At 41.7% G+C, this 19183-nt stretch overlaps 1 protein-coding gene across 5 annotated transcripts in view; it reads right to left on the reverse strand.

Moving 5' to 3' along the window:
* The window catches only part of BCAS3 (BCAS3 microtubule associated cell migration factor), a 282822-nt gene that overhangs the window by 261432 nt on the left and 2207 nt on the right, over positions 1-19183 (reverse strand). For all 5 annotated transcript variants that reach the window (XM_082068831.1, XM_082068829.1, XM_082068832.1 and 2 more), the window contains exons 3-7: positions 17425-17479; positions 17142-17217; positions 16272-16378; positions 9164-9245; positions 3674-3746 (exon numbers count right to left, since the gene is read on the reverse strand). In XM_082068831.1, the coding sequence (XP_081924957.1) occupies positions 3674-3746; positions 9164-9245; positions 16272-16378; positions 17142-17217; positions 17425-17479 (393 nt within the window). The remainder of the gene's footprint in view (positions 1-3673; positions 3747-9163; positions 9246-16271; positions 16379-17141; positions 17218-17424; positions 17480-19183) is intronic.

A 19183-nucleotide genomic window follows, 5' to 3' on the forward strand; every position in this document is an offset into this window, starting at 1 on the left:
CTTCGCAGGGCCTGAAGGGCCACTTTGATTCCAGACCGCTGCAGGCATTAGCGGGGACGTAATTAGGGTAAAAAGTTCAACCGCAGCTCCATGGCTAGAGTGCTGCCAGAAATAAATTTCCCCTCATTCACTGCTTTCTACTGTACCCTCCCTGAGAAACATATTGAAAACACATTTATCTTTGTAGAGTTTGTTCCTCTTCTAATTAACTTTATAGCGTTTACAGTATTTAATAATTTAAAGTGGAACTTCAAGTGGCCCTGGAAGCGGCGGCTTTGCCGTAATGGTGCTGTGCATTATCTGTTCCCTGCGGTGCCGAGCTCCTCACGGAAGGTTTGTGCGCCAGCTGGTTTTACCGGGCGGCGCATTCGGCAAACGGCTCCTTCCTTCCCTCCGTCTCCTCCCCGCGTCGTTACACGGGTTGGAACGGCCATAAAACGAAAGTGCGGCTCTGCGATCCGCTCTCCCCAACCTCCCCGTGTCCCAGCGAGCGCTCCCAAAACGTTTCTCTTTTTACAGCTCCATAAATCAAAGCTCGAGAAGGTCAAAACTACCCGTAGTTCTCACCAACTGGTCAAGGTTTCACCCCAAATACTCATTTTCTTCCTTCCAGTTTTGATCCAAGATTAACAGTTTATTATAGTCCAAAGGTTATCTTTTACGATAGTTCGCGCAGACAAGCGTTTGCTGTATCAGAAGAGCAGCAGATCTTTCCTGCCCTCGCAAATGGAAACACTGCCTCGTTCCATTCAACCAGCTCTCCTAGCATTCCCATCTGTGAAAATATTCACAGAATGACCAGTAAACACTACAAAAATACCTGAAGTACATTAATATAATTACAGTAACAAGTCACAAGAAAAAACAATTGAGATCTGAAGTGCTCTTTTTAAAGAGAAGAACATTGCTAACTTCAGCACACAACATAATAACCAAATCCAGCGTCACTAGAAGGAATTCAAACTACTTTATTCAGGCATTGTGCCTCTCGGGATCTTAAAAGCTACCACACAACCTGTTAAAGACCAAACCGATTCTTCCTACAATACCCAGAGATGATGGTTTTTCATGTGCTAGAACGGAAGGAAATCGTGTGACGGAACGGCACACTCGGCACTGAATGATGCTTCAGGGATTTTCAACAGTACAAGAGCCTTCGGGACCCGGTCCCTCAAAAATAAGACACTACAGAGCTTTACCCAACTTCAAAGGTTCTACTGTACTTTTTAGAATAAAACCAATTAAGGTTGCTCTCTAAAAATTGAAACTTATACATCCTTGACAGTCTTCAAAAAATAAGGCTGAGGAGAAAAATACACATCCCAATTTTGCGTGACCACACATCAAGACCACAATTATTTGATGAACTTCATTAAATTGATTTCATGGCGTCCAATATAATCGAAAACCATAACCGCCTCCCCAAGCCATTCCTATGTGCGATGTGTAAGAAGCATGATGTATTTTATCCGGAGCGGATCCACCCTTTGCACACTCGGCTGCGTGACCCAGGTCCGGGGGAACATCCCGGGAAATATCCCGGGAAATACAGTCGCCCTGGGCCGCGTGAGACCCACGAACAAGAGCTTCATTCACCGCAGCTCATCGCCTCCTCCTGGGTGATCCTTCCAGGAAGCTTTGCTGTTTGTCTCTGACAAATCACTTCACAGCGAGCTAATTTCAAACATTAAAAGCCACAGACACAACTGGACACTAGGTTTTAGCATTAATTAGTTACTTTGCCAGATAAGGAGCAGGGTCATGTGATTTTTGAGATATTAATGTGAGAAAATACTAACGCTTTATTTGTTTCTCTTCTTACTCCTGTAAAGCTACATTCTATCTAAACCTTAACACTCCCATAACCACGTTCCTGAGTTAAACTTGTGTTAGGGTTAGTAGGTTTTAATGTAAGCCGCATTAATAAAGTTGGCATCCTGCAAAACAATTTGCCCTGAAAACTGATCAGCAAGAGAATCAAAAGGCCGGCCAAAGTTATCCATTTGTTTGCTGCAGCTACTCCTCCTGTAACTTGCCCTTGTTTCCTTCCTCCTCCCATGATTAAAAGACTATTACTTCTTGCTTCTCGTGCCCTCAAGGGACCGCCATCCAGTTCTTCAAGTCACCTGAAATTTTCCATCACTCGAAATCGTTCAATTGACATGTTTTTCTAAAAATACGTGCTAGAAATGTAAACCACGCTATGGACTGGCTACACAGGTTTGTGGTTGAGTCCTTTACTGTCCATCATCTGGAAGGCTGGAAAGTCTAAAGGCCTCAAACTCTTACTTTCTCATCTTCTATAACAGCACTTCTGTTCTTATTATTAACAGAATTCTCTGATATTAACAGAATTCTCTGTTCCCTTAACAGATTACTAATCTTGGTGTTTCATCGCCTAGAAAACTCATCAATATGTACCAAAAAACACCTATTCATTTAGTGTGTGTACAAAGATTTCCCTTATCACCACGAGCAAAGCCCGCACGCCTCTACAAAATGCCACAGAAACAAAACTGATGCAGATGTTCCTTTTCGGTTTTCCTTTAATTTGCAAATTGTGTAATCTAAGACTGGAGCTGACTGAACCAACATCTAAACCAGCACAGTAGTATCGGCCAAAAACCGCAATCTGTTTCCCATTTATGTGTCAAGACTGCACCTTTTTGGGGGCCGAGACCATTGTTTTGAAAGGATTCTATAGTGAAACCATGCTAGACATCGCACTCATTTTACAAGTGATACGGTCCTAAAAGATAAATACTATTAAATGACAGTGCGGTGGTTCTAGGTTAAAACTATATTCTATGACTTGAAGGGTTTAGCATCTTTAACTCTTACAACTTGGATTCTATGGGTTTTAAACATTTAAGACAGGTAGCGTTAATATTCTAATTTAACACAGTGATAATACATATAGAGAAATTTACAGACTTGATCTTCCTCCACGCCCAGAGGGATTAAACTCTTAATAGAAAAAGGTGTGGCACAGAATTAGTTTTACTACTGTAAGAAGATTTACTCCAACTGTTTAGCCTTCGAATCACTGTGTAGAGGATTAACCTCGAGAAGCAAATATTTTCCTGTAGGTATAGATACTAATCCCTCGCATTGTCTGAATCAACGTATCAGACAGAAAACATTTGAAGTCTCTCTTTCCTAAGAGGAGTGATGCACCAACACTGCCCAGAGAGCACACGACCAGACTGGTAAATTATGTTTCTAACTCAAAGAAATAGATTTAACAAGTATTCTGCTGACAAACAGTGGCTGCAACAATGAAATTGCTCAGTGCTTGTAATTCATTTAGTATGAGTGCTGCTTGAAGGCATCTTTTAATTACTTTTTAAGATACACATATTTAAGACACTTCTCAACAGTGATTCTGACCAGGATTAATATCAGAAAAGGCTAATCATAGAATTGTGATTACACTGAGAACAGATTAAACTCAAAATACCCCTTTATTTCATATCAAGTCTCTATTTTTTATTTCTTCTAAAAAGTCGTAGGCAAACAGGTGCTGACACACTGGAAAAACACTTTAAAAGCACTTGACAGTGTTATCGCATTAGCAAAAAAGGAATACAGCTTTAAAGATGTAACCTACTGGGGTTTTTTAGATGCTATTGCAATCTATATATTAGACTTTATTCACAAAAATCGTTCTTACCCGGAAGATCCAATGCTTTTGCACACACCAAGAAGAGGCCGCTTCTCAGAAAAATTATCACATTTCTGAGCACCTGAGGAGAGGGAAAGCAAAAGAAGAAAAGCAAATCACTATGTGCTGTTTGTGTTACCTTTCAAAGCGCTGGTGTGCGCGTTGTGGGGACCCATAGATCGGAAAGATACTGAATATACAACACAACACTCACAGCCTGTACAAGATCAGTGCTAGAAATACAAATAGCAGGTGTGGACACGAAGAACTGTTCTTGACAGAGACAGCAACGAGCAACAAAACAAGCAGCAAAATCCAGCCAGGATTCTGGAGCTATTTTCTATGCGTTTCAGTTGGGGTTAAGGCTTGTTTAATAACAAGTACCACTTGCTCGCTTTTCATTGTTTTATAGAAGCTGTTTGTAATGAGGATGTCAGCAGCTCCGCGGGGGTTTCACACACTGGTTTCCAGTATTTTCTGCCGAGGTTGAAGTGGAATGTGAGAGTGCTGATGAGCGCACGGGGGAGACAGAACAGCCGGCGAGCTGGGCAGCGTCTGCCCGGAGCCCCTGCCCCAAAAACACAACATTCAACCCAAAACAGCCGCTGGGAAGTTCCACCAGCCACTGAAGCCTATAAGAAAGGAACCAAACCTCCAGCGAGACTCGAGCTCTGCCTGCTGTTCACTCCAAGTGAAAACACGACGCTTAACAACATATCTGATCTACATTTGAGATTAACTTCTCCGGGTAACGGCAGCGCAGTCCCAGCAGAGCTCAGCCCATCGTCTGCTCCAGGTCAGTGCTGGGACAGCCCGGCCTGCCCAGGATCCAGCAATAAAACCAACTCTGGCTTCCCAAACTGCGCTCACACCCCCACCGCGGCCCCATCGAATTGTTAAATACACCACGCTTCTTAAAACGGGATTGTAAAAACATTGAAAGCTTTGCCTTATTGCTACATGAACAGAAATGAAACTGACATGGAGTCAAACCCCCTCTCTCCCACTTGTGAGCACTGAGCGCTGAATTCCAGGGTACACTTCTACCCAACTGGAATAACAGCCACCACTCCTATTGAATTTCCTCAACCTTTGGCTGTTTAATTATCTATCTATAGGCATGCATGTGCTTGCTGAAAAACGCAGTTTTATTATATTTTCCTCCATTCTACACCAAACGCTTTGATCTACAAAGAATATCAGTGATACAGTCTGTTCAAAATCTAATTCACAAATACTGGTGTACTGCACTACATCAATTATTCAGAAGGGCACAACAATTAACAATATACATTTTCACATCAGAGTCTCTGTTAATTATTAATAACTCGAGTACATGTAACTAATTTGTAACAAAAAATGCTCAGTGCTCTCCTCTGGAGGAGGATAAGCCTTCCCTCCTACACATTTGGGTATTTATAAAGTCAAATGGGTCACATCAATAACTTCACCGTCAACAATAGCTTTACAAGTAACCTAAAACAGCCAAACGTATTTTCCTTTTATTCCTATTATTTCAAGGGCTTTTGTGAGTCATACCTGTACTGTATGTACTGACCTGTAAATTGATAAATGAAACATATAGTCTTCTTAAGAATCTGGCAACCAATTTGTTTTCTGCAGGACAAGTAACAGATGAACTCCATTTGTTTCTGCTCACTTAGCCGGTCTCTCAGCACTAAGGGTGAAACGCTGACTACCAGGAGCTCTGACATTGATTTAAGTGGAGCCAGGATTTTACCTTAAGCATTTTACTATACTTTCCACCCCCCTTCTTTTTTACTGGGATATATTAGACATGAATTCATATCTTTAAGGTCTGATTCTAAGTTTAATGACAAGGAAGGGGGAGCAAGGGGAAGAAAAGTGGAAGGGAGAACAGGGAGACAACTCCACGAAATCCAAAGGAATACCAGTTTTTAATACCTACAATAACATTTGTACAATAGGTGCTTAAACTTCTGATTTCAGCCTGTAATGGCTGAGCATCTCGTTTAAATAAAAAATACTTCAAATATGCACTTTCAGAATGTAAATATTAATACTGCAGAAAAGACTCATTATTTGGAGGACTCTGCAGGGCATTAAATCAGGTTAATAGCGGCCCCATTCACGAGATTGCAAAAAGCGACATGTGTTGCTCTCCGCAATGCTTAATGGAGTCAGCAGCCCTTTCTAGTTCTGCGGTGGGATTTAATCTTCCAAGTTATGATGGATTAATTTTTATTTGTAAAATGGTGTTTATTCGCATGTGCGATACGCTGACGTGCGCACACCTGCTCCGCACACAGTGTTTAACCAAATGCAGCGGGATGATTGAAATGAAAAACAGCCAGCTAAATCCCTCAAATACAAAAAGTATTGAAATCCTGTTGCAAAGTCTTCTTCTTAAACTCCTTTTATTCTAAATCCTTTTAATTCTGTCATATAACACTACAGCATTTATAAAAAGCTGAAAATCCTGACAAATCACACAATTAAAGTAATGAAAACTGTCCTTCCCACTGACAAGGCACCACCTTATCTACAACTCCATTTAGCTAAATGATAGATGCTTTAAAAAACCAAAACACGCTAACTCCAGTTAGTGTACTTAAAACTGTGGCTAAATGAAATGTCATCCAAATCAACATTTAGAACTTTATGAAGTCAAAAGGTTATCCACACAGAAGCTCAAAGCCGCTTATGTCCCATCCTGCTGGAACCGCACACAGGTGACTCCGGGCCTGCCGAGGCCTCTCAATCAATAATCAAAGTACCAGCGGCAGCAGCTACGCACCTTGTGAGGAATACCCACAAGAACCAAAAACTATTCAGACCTGGGAAAAATACACTCATTTCCCTCGAGGAAGAAATACACTGTATAAACGCCAAATTCTGACCTATTTAGCAATAGCGTATATGCACGATGGAGTCTGTTCTTCTGGTTTGTATTTCCACTGCTCAAGTTTGATCACAGCCATTTAAAATCGCAGTGCAGCTCCCATTCAGCTAAACCCCTCGCAGTTCTATCTGTTACTTGAAAATCCTGTTGCATGGTCCTGCCCCACGTCGCACAGTCACTACATATGGTTTTCAGCCTGTTTTGCTGCTTCCTTTTGGGTGGGTGGAGAATAAATCCCTCTTAACATTTCATTATCGCTACCATTTGTGTCTGCTTTCTTACTGAACATCAATGCAAAAAAGCCTACGTGCTACCTGAAACAGAAGTGAAGAGACTCGAATCGGTCCCAAAACCAGGGTGTGAATTCTTCCCCCAGCTTCAGGGCAGCATCAAACGCTCCGTTTCTGCCCAGATCAGCTCTAGGTGCATCACCCGATATCATTCCTGATCAATGGTGCTGTGACTGCCGTTCTCATCCCAGAACTCCAGGCGCTCCCTTAGGATTTAGTGTTCTAGACCATGAGCACCACGTTATTCTGTCTCAACCCCCAGCATCACCCTGATATTTCAAGTTTCCAAGTCCTCCTTCAATACCTGCATCATCACACCCGTTTCTTACATCCCCCAACAGTTATCACTCCAGAACCCCCCCGACTCCAGCTGAATTCCGCATCTACTGTCTCTTCAGCCCACTCCTGATAAATCAGTCTAATATGCTGAAAGTTTAAGGTCTAATAGTCTAAAGTATGGACGTGATGTGGCTGGAACTGAAGCGATGGCACAGAGGTCAGTCCACAGGGCTTCAAATAAATTAATTTTTAAAATGCTGTACTTCAGAATTCTTCCCTGTGATATTTATAAAAGGCTTACTTGCTATGCTTGAGAATTCTGTTCTGTAATTTCTATAAGCCACATACATTAACATTCATTATACCATAACAACCCACGAAACAGTCACAAAACACCAAAACTTAAACGCACACCTGCATGACCCACTTCCACCCGCCCCAACGCAGCTACCGACTGCGACGGCTTGTGCAGCTCATTCCTCTGCGATACCTCCTATGCAATTATTTTGGCCTTCAGGGACTTAAAACCACTAAGCCACCCAAGTGGTTGAATCTGTACAAAACTCACATCTGCCTCCCTTTACAAAGCCACCTCAATATTACAGTTCTTTTAAGTATACCTGCACGTACAGCTGAGTCAGCTTCTGAGGTTCCCATTTTATTTTACCAACATCACAGACGTAAGCAGCAGAGTACAGAGAGAAACCTCCTGCAAAATTTAAACCTTTACCAGTTTAAGAGTTTAAAATGTAAAACTATTTTGTGTGCTATTTAATTTTAGCTGTTCATGTTAATATAATTCTAGTTTCCAACACTTCATCCACGATGTCCCCTTGGTTCATAGCGGCTTTAAAAACAGTATCTCTGATTGAGTCGATTGAGTCCAACTCCCGTCCCTGTAAAGGGCAACCCCAAAATTCACCTCACGTGTCTGAGGGCATTGTCGAGATCTGGGGAGCAGAGAAGAGTTAACGTCTACGTTTTTCAGTGTTATTTACAGAAATCACTCAGTTCTTTATGGCCGCGTTGTCCAGGCTGCAGACTGACCATGCCACGGACACGGAGACATCAAAGCGCTGCAGCGCTGGGCCGGGTCAGGTCTTGCCCGGGTTGTGAGCTCAGACAAAACCCTGGCCCGGCCTGCGGCACAGCTGCCAGGTCAGGGCGCTTCCAGGAGCCGTGTGGCCGCTCTGGCCGTGGCACGGAGCCCGGCCTAACAGAGCTCACCGGATCCCAGCTGGCAGCGCCAGATACCGCCCCGCGCTCCTGACACCAGCACCGCTCCTAACCCGCTAAACCAGACCTGAGGGGGTCTCCTGTGCAATAAGCCCACGTGAAATAAGCCTGTATGAAATAACTCACTGGAAACAAGGCTTTATTATGCTGGGAAGCACGTGACGCAGCAGAGGATCTGACATCAAAGGACGAGAGTATTTTAACAAAATAGTTGACGAACTATTAAGTTCTGCTACTGCGAAGTCACCAAGTTAAAACCATGAGCTTTCCTTTCACACCTGGGAATGAGCTTCTTATCACAAACTAAGATCTGTTTCTAGGAACGTGCCAAATCCATCCACTAAGAGAGTCCTATTTTCAATAATTCCCTTTTTACAGCTTTACAGTAAAATAGTGTTTGAGCTTACTGATGGTAATCAGCTTCTCCTTTACAAATTCCTTTTATTTTGTTCAGAATCATTAAAGCTCATGTGTTAGTTATCTAAGGCTCTTATTACAGCTTTACTTTTATCTGATTCCAGATACTGGTCAATGATACATTCATGTACTTTTAATCAAAGATTTATTTAAACCAGACCATGCAAAAAGAGACCAAAACATGTTTTTAAAAGGTTTGACTTAATTTAATATGAGCTAATTTGAAGAGTTTTCTAATGTAACAACTATCATTGTCAGATGCTAAATACATGCAACTTAGAGTGTAACTGCTTGAAGGAGTTCATAAGCAGTCTAGCTTACTAGATTAAAAAAGCATTTTACCATCAGAAAAAAGAATATGCTTAATTATGAAACATATCAATATCTACTTACTGATTTGTGGAGCTGGTAAAATCCGTGCAGCTCGAACTGGACCATGGCGGACAGAAAAGAGCTCCTGAGCTTCACCACTGATCTGCAAAGCACATGGAACATACCATGTAAAACGTATACATGCTTATAAAAATATATATATTTAGTAGGTAGAAAGACATCATACAAAAGGTAGGTAAGAAAACAAGTCGGTAAGACCATTTTAACCAACCATCTGCAAATTCTCTAAATTTCTCTATATCACAGAAGTCTTGAACGACACAAATTACAGCAACAAAGCAACATGTGATACATGAGATACTTGCACTATCTGCATTATGAAGCTCATTTCCAAAGAACCAACAACTGAAAACAGATGCAATGAGACTAAGCCCACAGCCACCACGTCGGCATAAAGTTTTGCCAAACAAGCAGGTTATGGTATCAGAAGTGAACACAATTTGGAACAAGGTTCTTGTGAATCAATGAGCTATAAATCCCAGTCTCTTTTTCTGAAATGTCACTTTATAGTTGTTCATGTTAACTTTCTGATGTGGGATCTGAAGTGCAGAAGGAAAAAACTACTACTGGTTGACCAAGAAGTCATAAGTACAGTACTTGAGACTCTTCGCTTAAGTCCAGTCTTAACCCCGAGCCTCAATTTATTAGCGATGCATTAGATAATGTTGGCAGAATCAAACCTACCCCAGTGAAGCACAAGTCTTTCAAAAGATTATTTGGAAAAGACTATTTATTGCAGAAGTAGCCTATCAGTAAGCAAACACAGAATGTAGAGGACCACCGCTTTTCCATATTACACCCAGAATAACGTTCACACTACACAGGCACAGATGAGAAGCGAGTTGAGAGCCTATGGGTGAAAGTTAAGGGGCAGGCTGGCAAGGGTGATACTATTGTGGGCGTCTATTATAGGCCACCAGGCCCCTGCTCTGAGGAGCTTGCTCACCAGATTCTACGCAGGACAGAAGAATGATGATCCGAAATCAACTCAGTGAAGGTTTGCTGATTGTTCTTTACAGATCATGAGTTTGGAAGGCAGTGCAGAGAAAAAAAACAGCACATAGATACCAACTGCATCCAGAAAAGGCAAATTAGAGGAAAGCAGAGTGCAGCCAGGCAGAAAACGAGAAAAATTAAAGGGAGTAGTAAAAAGATGAAAAAAAAGATGAAGACAGCAACATGTTTTCTATCCTTTGGAACACAGCAGCCCTATGAAAAGGAAAAGGAGGAAATCTAGAAGAAGAAAAATACAAGGCTTTGGAACTGTTATTATTGGCAATTAGAGATTTTTTTCCCCCAAATCAGGAAAATGCTGTTTCACATGTGTAAGCACAGCAATGGCTCTGAACGAAAACAAGAGGGAAAGGAACTGGTATAACAAAAGTATGGAAGAAGTGATTCACATTGAATAATCCAACCCAACTCAGTCACCTCCTCCCGCTTTTGAACTACACCAGCACATCAGCGCTAACTCCAACCTACTTCAACAACATCTCACAAAAACAACCTGGACATGGCACGAAAATATGGATGAGATTAAAACAGCAACACTCGACCTATCATAGCTCCATAAAATAACTGTTTTCTTAAGCGATTTTAAAGTTCTATGTCCTTAACTGTTCCACGGAAGTAGGAAAACAGAGGGCACTGGAGTTTGTTGTATGCCATGAATAATTTCAGAGCTTGCTCATTCCTCTGGTTTGCTGGCATTCAAAAATGCATCAGGACTTGAAAGTTGAAGTTCTTCCCTGATATATAATTAACTTTTCTTAAACACTGCCACCAGAAGCTTCTGTTATTTGCAGTCTTCTAAAATTCTGAATTAACTGCGGTTGATGCTAACGCTCTTCATTTATCTATGTAAAATATAAAACTCTATTACCATTGCTGAGGGCGCGTGTATCAGTTTTGACCAAAAGCACAGTGTTCAGGGCAGAGAGGTCATACAGTCTGATCTTCCCGGCAGTCCCGGCCCTATCGCACTCCTGACACAGCCAAGTTTCCCTGGGAATGGGACATTTATTCCACCAGGAAGCGAAGCAGGAGAAGGACCAAGGTTGAAGCGCAGCCCCAGCGCTGGACGGCGCCCGACTCCATCATGGGTGAGATGTGGGGCTGGCAGGGACGGGGCAAAAGGCTCCGCATCCCATTACCAGCCCCTTGAGCTGCACAGTCTCAGAAGCATAGACAAAACATAAATAGACTTCACCAACCGAAAACAGAGCTCTAAATTCTTCAAAAAGCACCTGTGAAGGAACGCGGCTGCGGCTGCCATGCTGGATTGGGTCCAGCCAAGTAGCGAGTCCCTGCGGCAGCTCTCAAAGCTCTTCAAAGTTGTTCTTTCCCATTCCAAAAGCCAAGGCTATTTCCAAACAGGTTTCAAGAATTGAATATTAAGCTATAAAAGCAGTTTCAGGTACTCGTTCTGTGGAAGAGCGAATCCAAAATGACGGCTCCAAGCTGGTCTGATAGAACATTTCAGCGTTTCCCAGCGCCTGGTATCAAACCACAAAGCCCAGACCTACATGGAAGCTGCGAGCAAAGACGACTCGGAACCCGGCCCAACCAAGTCTTCATCGCTCTCATCAATGACAGATTGAACAAGGAAGAACTCGCTTCTCCACTCAGACGTCTTGAGCTACTGCTTAAAATACGACAGACCAGGAATCTGGAGCACTGGTTAATTTTTGATGACAGAGTTTTATTGTTTGGAGCACACCAGTTTGCAGCCATTAAGAAGGACAGAACAAAGGAAGTTTTGTTCACGCTGGGGATAACTAATAGTTTCCGACCATAGAAAATGGTTTTCACATGGTGAAAAGAAAAAAAGTCAAATGTACACCAAACTGAAACAAAGTTCAAAACTCAGTGCTTAAACTACTGTGCAACTCCTCAAGAGCAAAACTGCTTGTTTATTAAAAAAAACTATCAGAGAGCACAGGGAAGAAACCAGGTGGGTCTTTTAAATATTCTGATATGTTTTAAATATGATATAGATCATAATATGTTATAATATGACAAAAAGCAACTGACAGATACCACCATAGAACACTGATATAACTACTCTGGGTTGAAGGTTATTGCCAGTCATCTTGCTACTGAGTGAGGAAAGGAGCGTAAGTTAAAGGACACATTGTGTCATTTGGGTGTAGAAATTCAACCAGTCTGCTTTTCCATCAAAACAAATCTCTGTAATCATCTAAAGATTTTAGATGCTCAAAGAACGTCACAGACATCTCCTCTAGTGACTGAATTCAGTATGAAACCGCACCTAGCAGGTAAAATTCTGAAAACATTAACTGAATTTAGAAAACAACGAAAGCTTAGGAATGGTTTTTGGTTTTGTTGCACATGCTTTTTTTCCACTGCTGTAAGGTAGGATACGAATTAAAAACCAACCAAACGAAAACCAACTTCCAACAGTTCTGCAGTCACTTAATGAGGGCAAAACCAGGAAACGTTTTGCACACTGCCAGCATCCTCAGTGAAAAGATCCAAAGCCTCAGAAAGTTATTTGCATAAGTGTTTATTGTAAAGTCCTCGGCCATTTTTCAGGGTTAGTGGGTCGGGTCATTTTCCTGAGGGGCCACTCAAGCCTGAGGAGCAGCCCCTGCAGCGGGTCCGGGCAGCGCAGGGACCGCAGCTCGGCCCACGTGTCTGCGCCTTTTCCAGCTGCAAACGGGGAGAGAACGACAGGGGAGCAAGGAGACGTGGAAACCCGGCCAACGGGGCTTCCGATGGCCAGTGGAGGGAACAGAACTCACCATATACATCCAGCTATACGTTCACATACACACACCATCTGCTGTACAACTGCAGTTTTAACTACTTTAAAAAAATCATAGTATTATTGACAGCAGCATCCAAAGAGATTTAAGGCCTGGCAGTGTGTGATGCCATCGGTGTTCAACGAGTCCTGTGCACTGCAGATTCCCCACGGCACAGTCACCGCCGCACGGCTGACACCTCCCTGCAATCTGTGCCAGTGGCCTTACACCACGGCCTTTAAGTATTCTTCACTAAATATACATCTGCATTTGTCATTAAAAGTTCTCTTTAGTAGTTACTCATTTATTCAGCTCGAGCTTGATCATCCTTTTTTAATTGTAGTATGAACCATTAAATTAAGATGATTTTTCTACTTCTGAAGCTTCCAGCATCCAATGATTAAAAGTTATCTGCCACAAAGCCAGCCAACATGCATTTCCTTGAACAGGAACATCTACAACAGATACTTGGAAACCACATTAGCAAGAAATCAGTTCCAATTGTATTTGAAACACGAAACCGGGAGCAATGGGTAAAAAAACCAAATTCCAAATAAAACACAAAGCTATGCTGCACAATTATCAAATAGGAACTCCTCGTCATACTTTTGTATATTCCCAGATTTCTCTCCACTTAGAGAGCCATATTTTAAGACCACTTTTAACCTTCCCACCCCCATTTCCAAACAAAGATCAAAAGCAAAGTGGTTTGGACGGACACCTTCCGCTTCTTAGGCAACACAGATTTTCCAAACCCCGGCCGTGACTCCAGCGCCCAGCAGTCCAAACAGCCTCTCAGCACTAATGCTATCTCCCATTTGCAAGTCACACTTGTGTAGTCAAAGATCTTCCTCCAAGGAGATGTTAATGGGCAAGCACTCAGAGTGCAGAGGGACGCGCTCCTGGAGGCGGCCGCAAAGGTGTTCGGGAGGCAGCGAAACACCATTACGGAGGGTGTCAGCTCAGGACCTGTCATAAACACTTCATAATCACTCAGACGCAAACCCGGCTGCCTGCAACACGTTACTTTATTAAGTGCTGAACTGAGGTTCAATCGTATGAATAAAAAAAAAAAAACAAAAAAAAAAGCACAATGCTGCAGATAATGGCCTGAGTGGGTTCGCACGTAAATGTCACGTTGTTGCTTTGTCAGACGGAAAGGTTTTAAACTACGAAAATAGGGCTTTTTCCCCAATAACTGGAATGATGTTGCTTTAATTACAGCTAAATACTCTGCAAGATCAACAAGAAAGGTTCATATAATACCAAAGGACATGTTGAAAAATAAGTAACATCAGGCACTTCATGGCCCAACTTGTGGCTTATTCAGATGCGAGAAGAGGGGGAAGAAAAAGAATATGAAACAGCCACAAACCCATGGAAAACCCCTCTTTCCCTCTAGGAAACACGGATAAACTCCCTTGTACTACCTGCCTGACAATACCAGTGAGCACACTTGTCGTTTATTAGGAATCTCCATCCAATTATTTCATGTTTAGTGCAGTGTGCCATGGGGTAGGAGTTAATGCAGAGCAGGTTACACCCAGGTCATCTCTTCACATCCCAAAGAACTGAGACGACTCTTCCGTTCTCGTTTTCCTTCTACACATAAGATCCCACCTGAGCGGGAGATTCCCACGGGCACCAATACGGATCGCTCCGACAGACGTTCTGTCAGCCAGACACAAAAACTCACTTACGAGGGACAAAGAATTCTCACCTTGCCACAGCGCACGGGCACGTTACACACGGAGGAAAGTAAAACAATCTGTGCTACACACAAACCCGCTCCCACCCAGTGGCCAGGACAAGGCCCAACACACCGCACTTCCATACAGAACACACGCATTCATTTGGATAAGGACACTCCAGCAGGATAAAGAAAGCTGGTTTATCAGAATTCTTTAACTCAAGTCTCCGTGACTACTCACAGTGTCTTAACTAATTGATCGACTCGCGCTACAACTCCTGGTGCGGCAGTTGTGTTTCCCCTCTTAGCTCAGGATCTTAGTGACACCTAATGTTTGTTTTCTGTAATACATTCTGAAGAACAAAGCCGTTCTGAACCATTTTAATAATCCGATTCGTACACAAATATCAAACTGATCAGGCTTCACGACAGTGTACAAAACTAATCATACACTATGATCGCGTTCTTAGTATTCAAAGTCGTTCCAGCGTAAGGCAGTTTAAAAACCACCACCACAATCCAAAGATAGGTTTGGCTGCGCTAAAAATAAAGCCATGAAAATTAGAATTAGACAGTTTCTTATGAAACATAAGCAGACAAAATTTCCTTTATTTTGGTTAGAATGTACCTGCATTTTATTTAAAGTTCCTAAATGTTAGTAAAAAGTTACTAACCAATTAAATTTAGTGAAGTACGCTGGGTCTTACTCCATTTCTGTTAAACTCTCCTCCAAATGCAAAAGCTCAGCAGTTTTTTTCCTCCTCCATCTCCAGCTAACAAGAAGCAACCAAGAGGGGAACAGCCAGCTCTCCCACACTGCACTGCAATGCAATTTAACTTCACTTTTGGTGTACAAATTGACATTATATTATGTTATACCAAGTTACTGGTATATAAACATGTCCCACATAGCTAACCAAAAAGTCATAAAAAAATATATACGTATTTGTAAAAAAAACCAAAACAATGTATTTTACCAATGGGAAGAACTTGATCCTCTCTACATTATTTTGAAGGACAAGATGTTATGAGCATTTTTTTTAAGTTAAGAATTTTATGACCTTCTGTATTAAACCTTATTCTGTAGTTTCAAGAAATTTGGGGGAAATTCCCCAAATTAAGACCATGTGCTCATAAACCACTCCGAAACACAAACTGCAGGGTGTGTGTATGACAGCGTGAAATCAAACCCATATGCACACACAGACTTCAGTAAAATTAAAATTGCAAATCATGTACATGACAAACATGTGATTGTAAAATACCATTAATACTGGCATACTTGCATTCTTGGTACAAACAAATTCTTTTCCTATTTTCCAACCCTTATTCCTTTCTGTAGGCTAAAAAGATTTCTGTCCTTTGGATACAAACTATTCCTTAATGTCAAACACCATTCCCAACTCAAATCCAAAAACGTACTTAACAGAAATAATTTGTAAAGAGTCTTCAAATCTGAAGGTACATGAATTCAAGTGTTTGATCTATGCTCAGTATTAATCTTAAAATAAGCATATTACATACAAACCATATGACATTAATGGTAAATGTTGGCTCCTTCCACTTCAACAGCAAAAAATACAATATTAAAGTAATAACGGAACATTACAAAGAAAAAAGCCTCTGGCACGGAAGCGCTCTCTGTACTTACAGGTATGCTCCAGACTTGCATTCCATCGCTGTATCCGATCATCAGCAGTAACGGGGGTTCGTTCCCAGTGCTGTGTATTTCATGAAACTCCATGTTCCTTGACGTATCTAAATCGGGTTTAAATATCAAAGCCATTATTAACAGGTTAGGAGCAGTTATGGCTGGTGTCAGTTATACTAGATGTACAAGAGAACTCAGAGGGAATGCCTGAGATTTTTTAAAAATAAATATATGATGGAAAAAAAGGCACAAGCAAGCACACTTTAAGTGGCCTAAAGCTGGACATAATGCCCTGGAGAGGCTGATAGGTCTTTTCTAGTTCTAATGGCCGTGAATTTATGACCTGCCAGCCTCTGTGCCATTTCAACAGCTGGAAAACATACAATCTTCCCTATTAACCTCTCAGAGAGGCTGAAAACTTCCCATCACAGCTCTGGCTATGGTTGCTTTTACTTCATCTGAGGCCAGAATGAGCCTCCACCATGGAGCTCTAGACAGGGAAATAAAAGTGCAAAGTCTTGCATCTGGGCAGGAACAACCCCAGGTTCCAGTATCAGTTGGGGAATGACCTATTAGAGAGCAGCGTAGGGGAAAGGGACCTGGGGGTCCTGGGGACAGCAGGATGACCATGAGCCAGCACTGGGCCCTTGTGGCCAAGAGGGCCAATGGTGCCTGGGGTAGATTAGAAGGGAGGTGGTAAAAAAGTGCACAAAAAGTGCAGTTATTCACTTAGAATTTAGTCTGTCTAGAACAGGGAAATGAAAGACTTAATTTGGACCTAATTTTGGACCTAATGTGTATTGATAAAGCTGAAATTATTGTACACAGACCCAGAAAATCAAAAATAAGTGAGAGCAAATGAAGCCATACCATTTAGATCTGCATTTTCAAATCTGACCCAAATGATCTTCTCCTTTTCTTCTGCTGGTGGGGTACCACTGTAGGCCTGGAGAAAAAGCAGAAAGGCTTGAAGTAGGAAAGTTTAATGCAAGCTTTACCTTTAGCCATTGTACACCACTTCTAAAAGCAACATCTCAAGATTCACAATCAAAACCCAAAAATTTGGCTTTTCTTTTTCAATATTTTGGTACACCTGACGCACACTTCAACTGCTTTGTACACCAGAAAAACAGTTTTAAAGATCTACACATACCTGTGGCACAACATCCTGAAGAAATGTGACAACGCTTTCCATATACGACTGTTCCCTGGAAAACAGAAGGAGAATTTTAACTTCTGTTTATGAAATAATAGCTATGGGGAAAAGCATAAAATGTAACCATAAAGAAAGAAACCCCATTCTCCACATCAGAGTGGCCAACTGAAGTCCAACAGGCATTTGGAAATATTCTTCAGGGTTTTTTTCTCCTCGATTTGGCTATTACGACATGAAGACGAGGACGTGAGCTCTCACTGTGGGGTAAGGAAACGGTCAAACCTCAGCGGCTCCATGTGCAGGAGCTGGAACAAAACCCCAGCTAAGAACAGTAACGAGAGGTATTCCCAGATAACGTTCTATAGCTTGGGAAGCTTATTCCTTCTTGGAAGTTCCTTAGGAGCACTGATTTAGAACTGTATATAGTGCAATATACATTTGTTCTGGTAGATTTAAACTAACGCTTTCATTAGCTCAGCCCTGCATGAGTGGGGAGTCTCTTGTGTAACTCCTGAGCAACCTACGATGTGGGTTGACTATATCAGACAGACGGTGTTGAAACTACACAGAAAGGTTGATTTTTTTCTGTAATTAGTAATACCGAAACACGCTGGCAACAGGAACAATCTTCATTACTTTTTATATTGGTAGTAATTTTTCCTGTTTGAACTCAAGATTTCCAGCAACAAACAAAAATCATACACGAGGAAATCTAGACTCTTGATGTCCAAAGGTCCACATGTTTTCTTCATGCTTTCTTAAACCATGTTGTGTGAGATTCTTTTAATAAAACTCGGAGTGTTTAAGCATTAAGAATTAAATACTCTGCCCAGCAATGCAGAAGATACTGCGAGTCAATGCTGCGACACGTGGGTCAGGTAAAGGCTTGATTCCTCTCTGAAAACAACAACAAATCTAAACCAAAGTTTCAAATTTTAGAAAGCTCATTCAAACTCACAACAAAACCAGATTTTGCTCAGCGATGCAAGGATTACGGCATCACCGATTGCCTTACTGCTTCAAGCTGAGGCCTTATAAGTGAGCTGTGGTTTCCAGTGCTGATTCACTTTGATTTATGTAGGTCACCAAAAATGTCTGTGTGTCCCTTCAAAGCCCTTCATTACCCAGCAGTCACACTCGTCTGCAGGTACGGTATTAAAGACGGTGTTTGAAGTTCTCACGTGAATGCCTACCAGCCAGAGTCATCCTGCCTTCATTCCTCAGCTCATCAACTAGGACTCTTCTCTTCCCCCTCAAGTACATCTCAAAGCTGATGTTTGGGAAATGCTTTATTCAGCGTACCAACTCTAAATCTCCCCTGAAGTTGAAAAATATTCCAAGAAGAGACCTTTAAAATGCTCATAAACAACAAAACCCACCCAAAAAGAAAAACTTCCTTCAGTAGGAATCTAGGAGCTTCACATAAGCATTTCTATTATTACGTTTTTAAAGCATATTTTGAAGAAAAAGTCATTACAATCAGAAATGCATTTGATTAGGAATTCTGCAGTGTAAAAAAGAATTGTTATTCTACCACATGCCTGCAAGACAAACCTCTAACACAACTTTTTGTGTCACAATGACCCGTTTCTTGTGCTCCCTAGTAAAAACAAAGCGAATCTTGCTGTCGAAATACACAGCTATCTCCAGCGACAAACTAATAGCCCCTGAAACTGATAGTACAAGGGAACATTTTGCTCCAGTGTCATTTTGCAGCAACAGTTCAGCAGTATAAACATCTCCAGAAAAAAAAAAA

This window comes from Streptopelia decaocto (genome assembly GCF_964273445.1).
Source record: "Streptopelia decaocto genome assembly, chromosome: 18".
In the NCBI taxonomy this organism is placed as follows: domain Eukaryota; kingdom Metazoa; phylum Chordata; class Aves; order Columbiformes; family Columbidae; genus Streptopelia; species Streptopelia decaocto.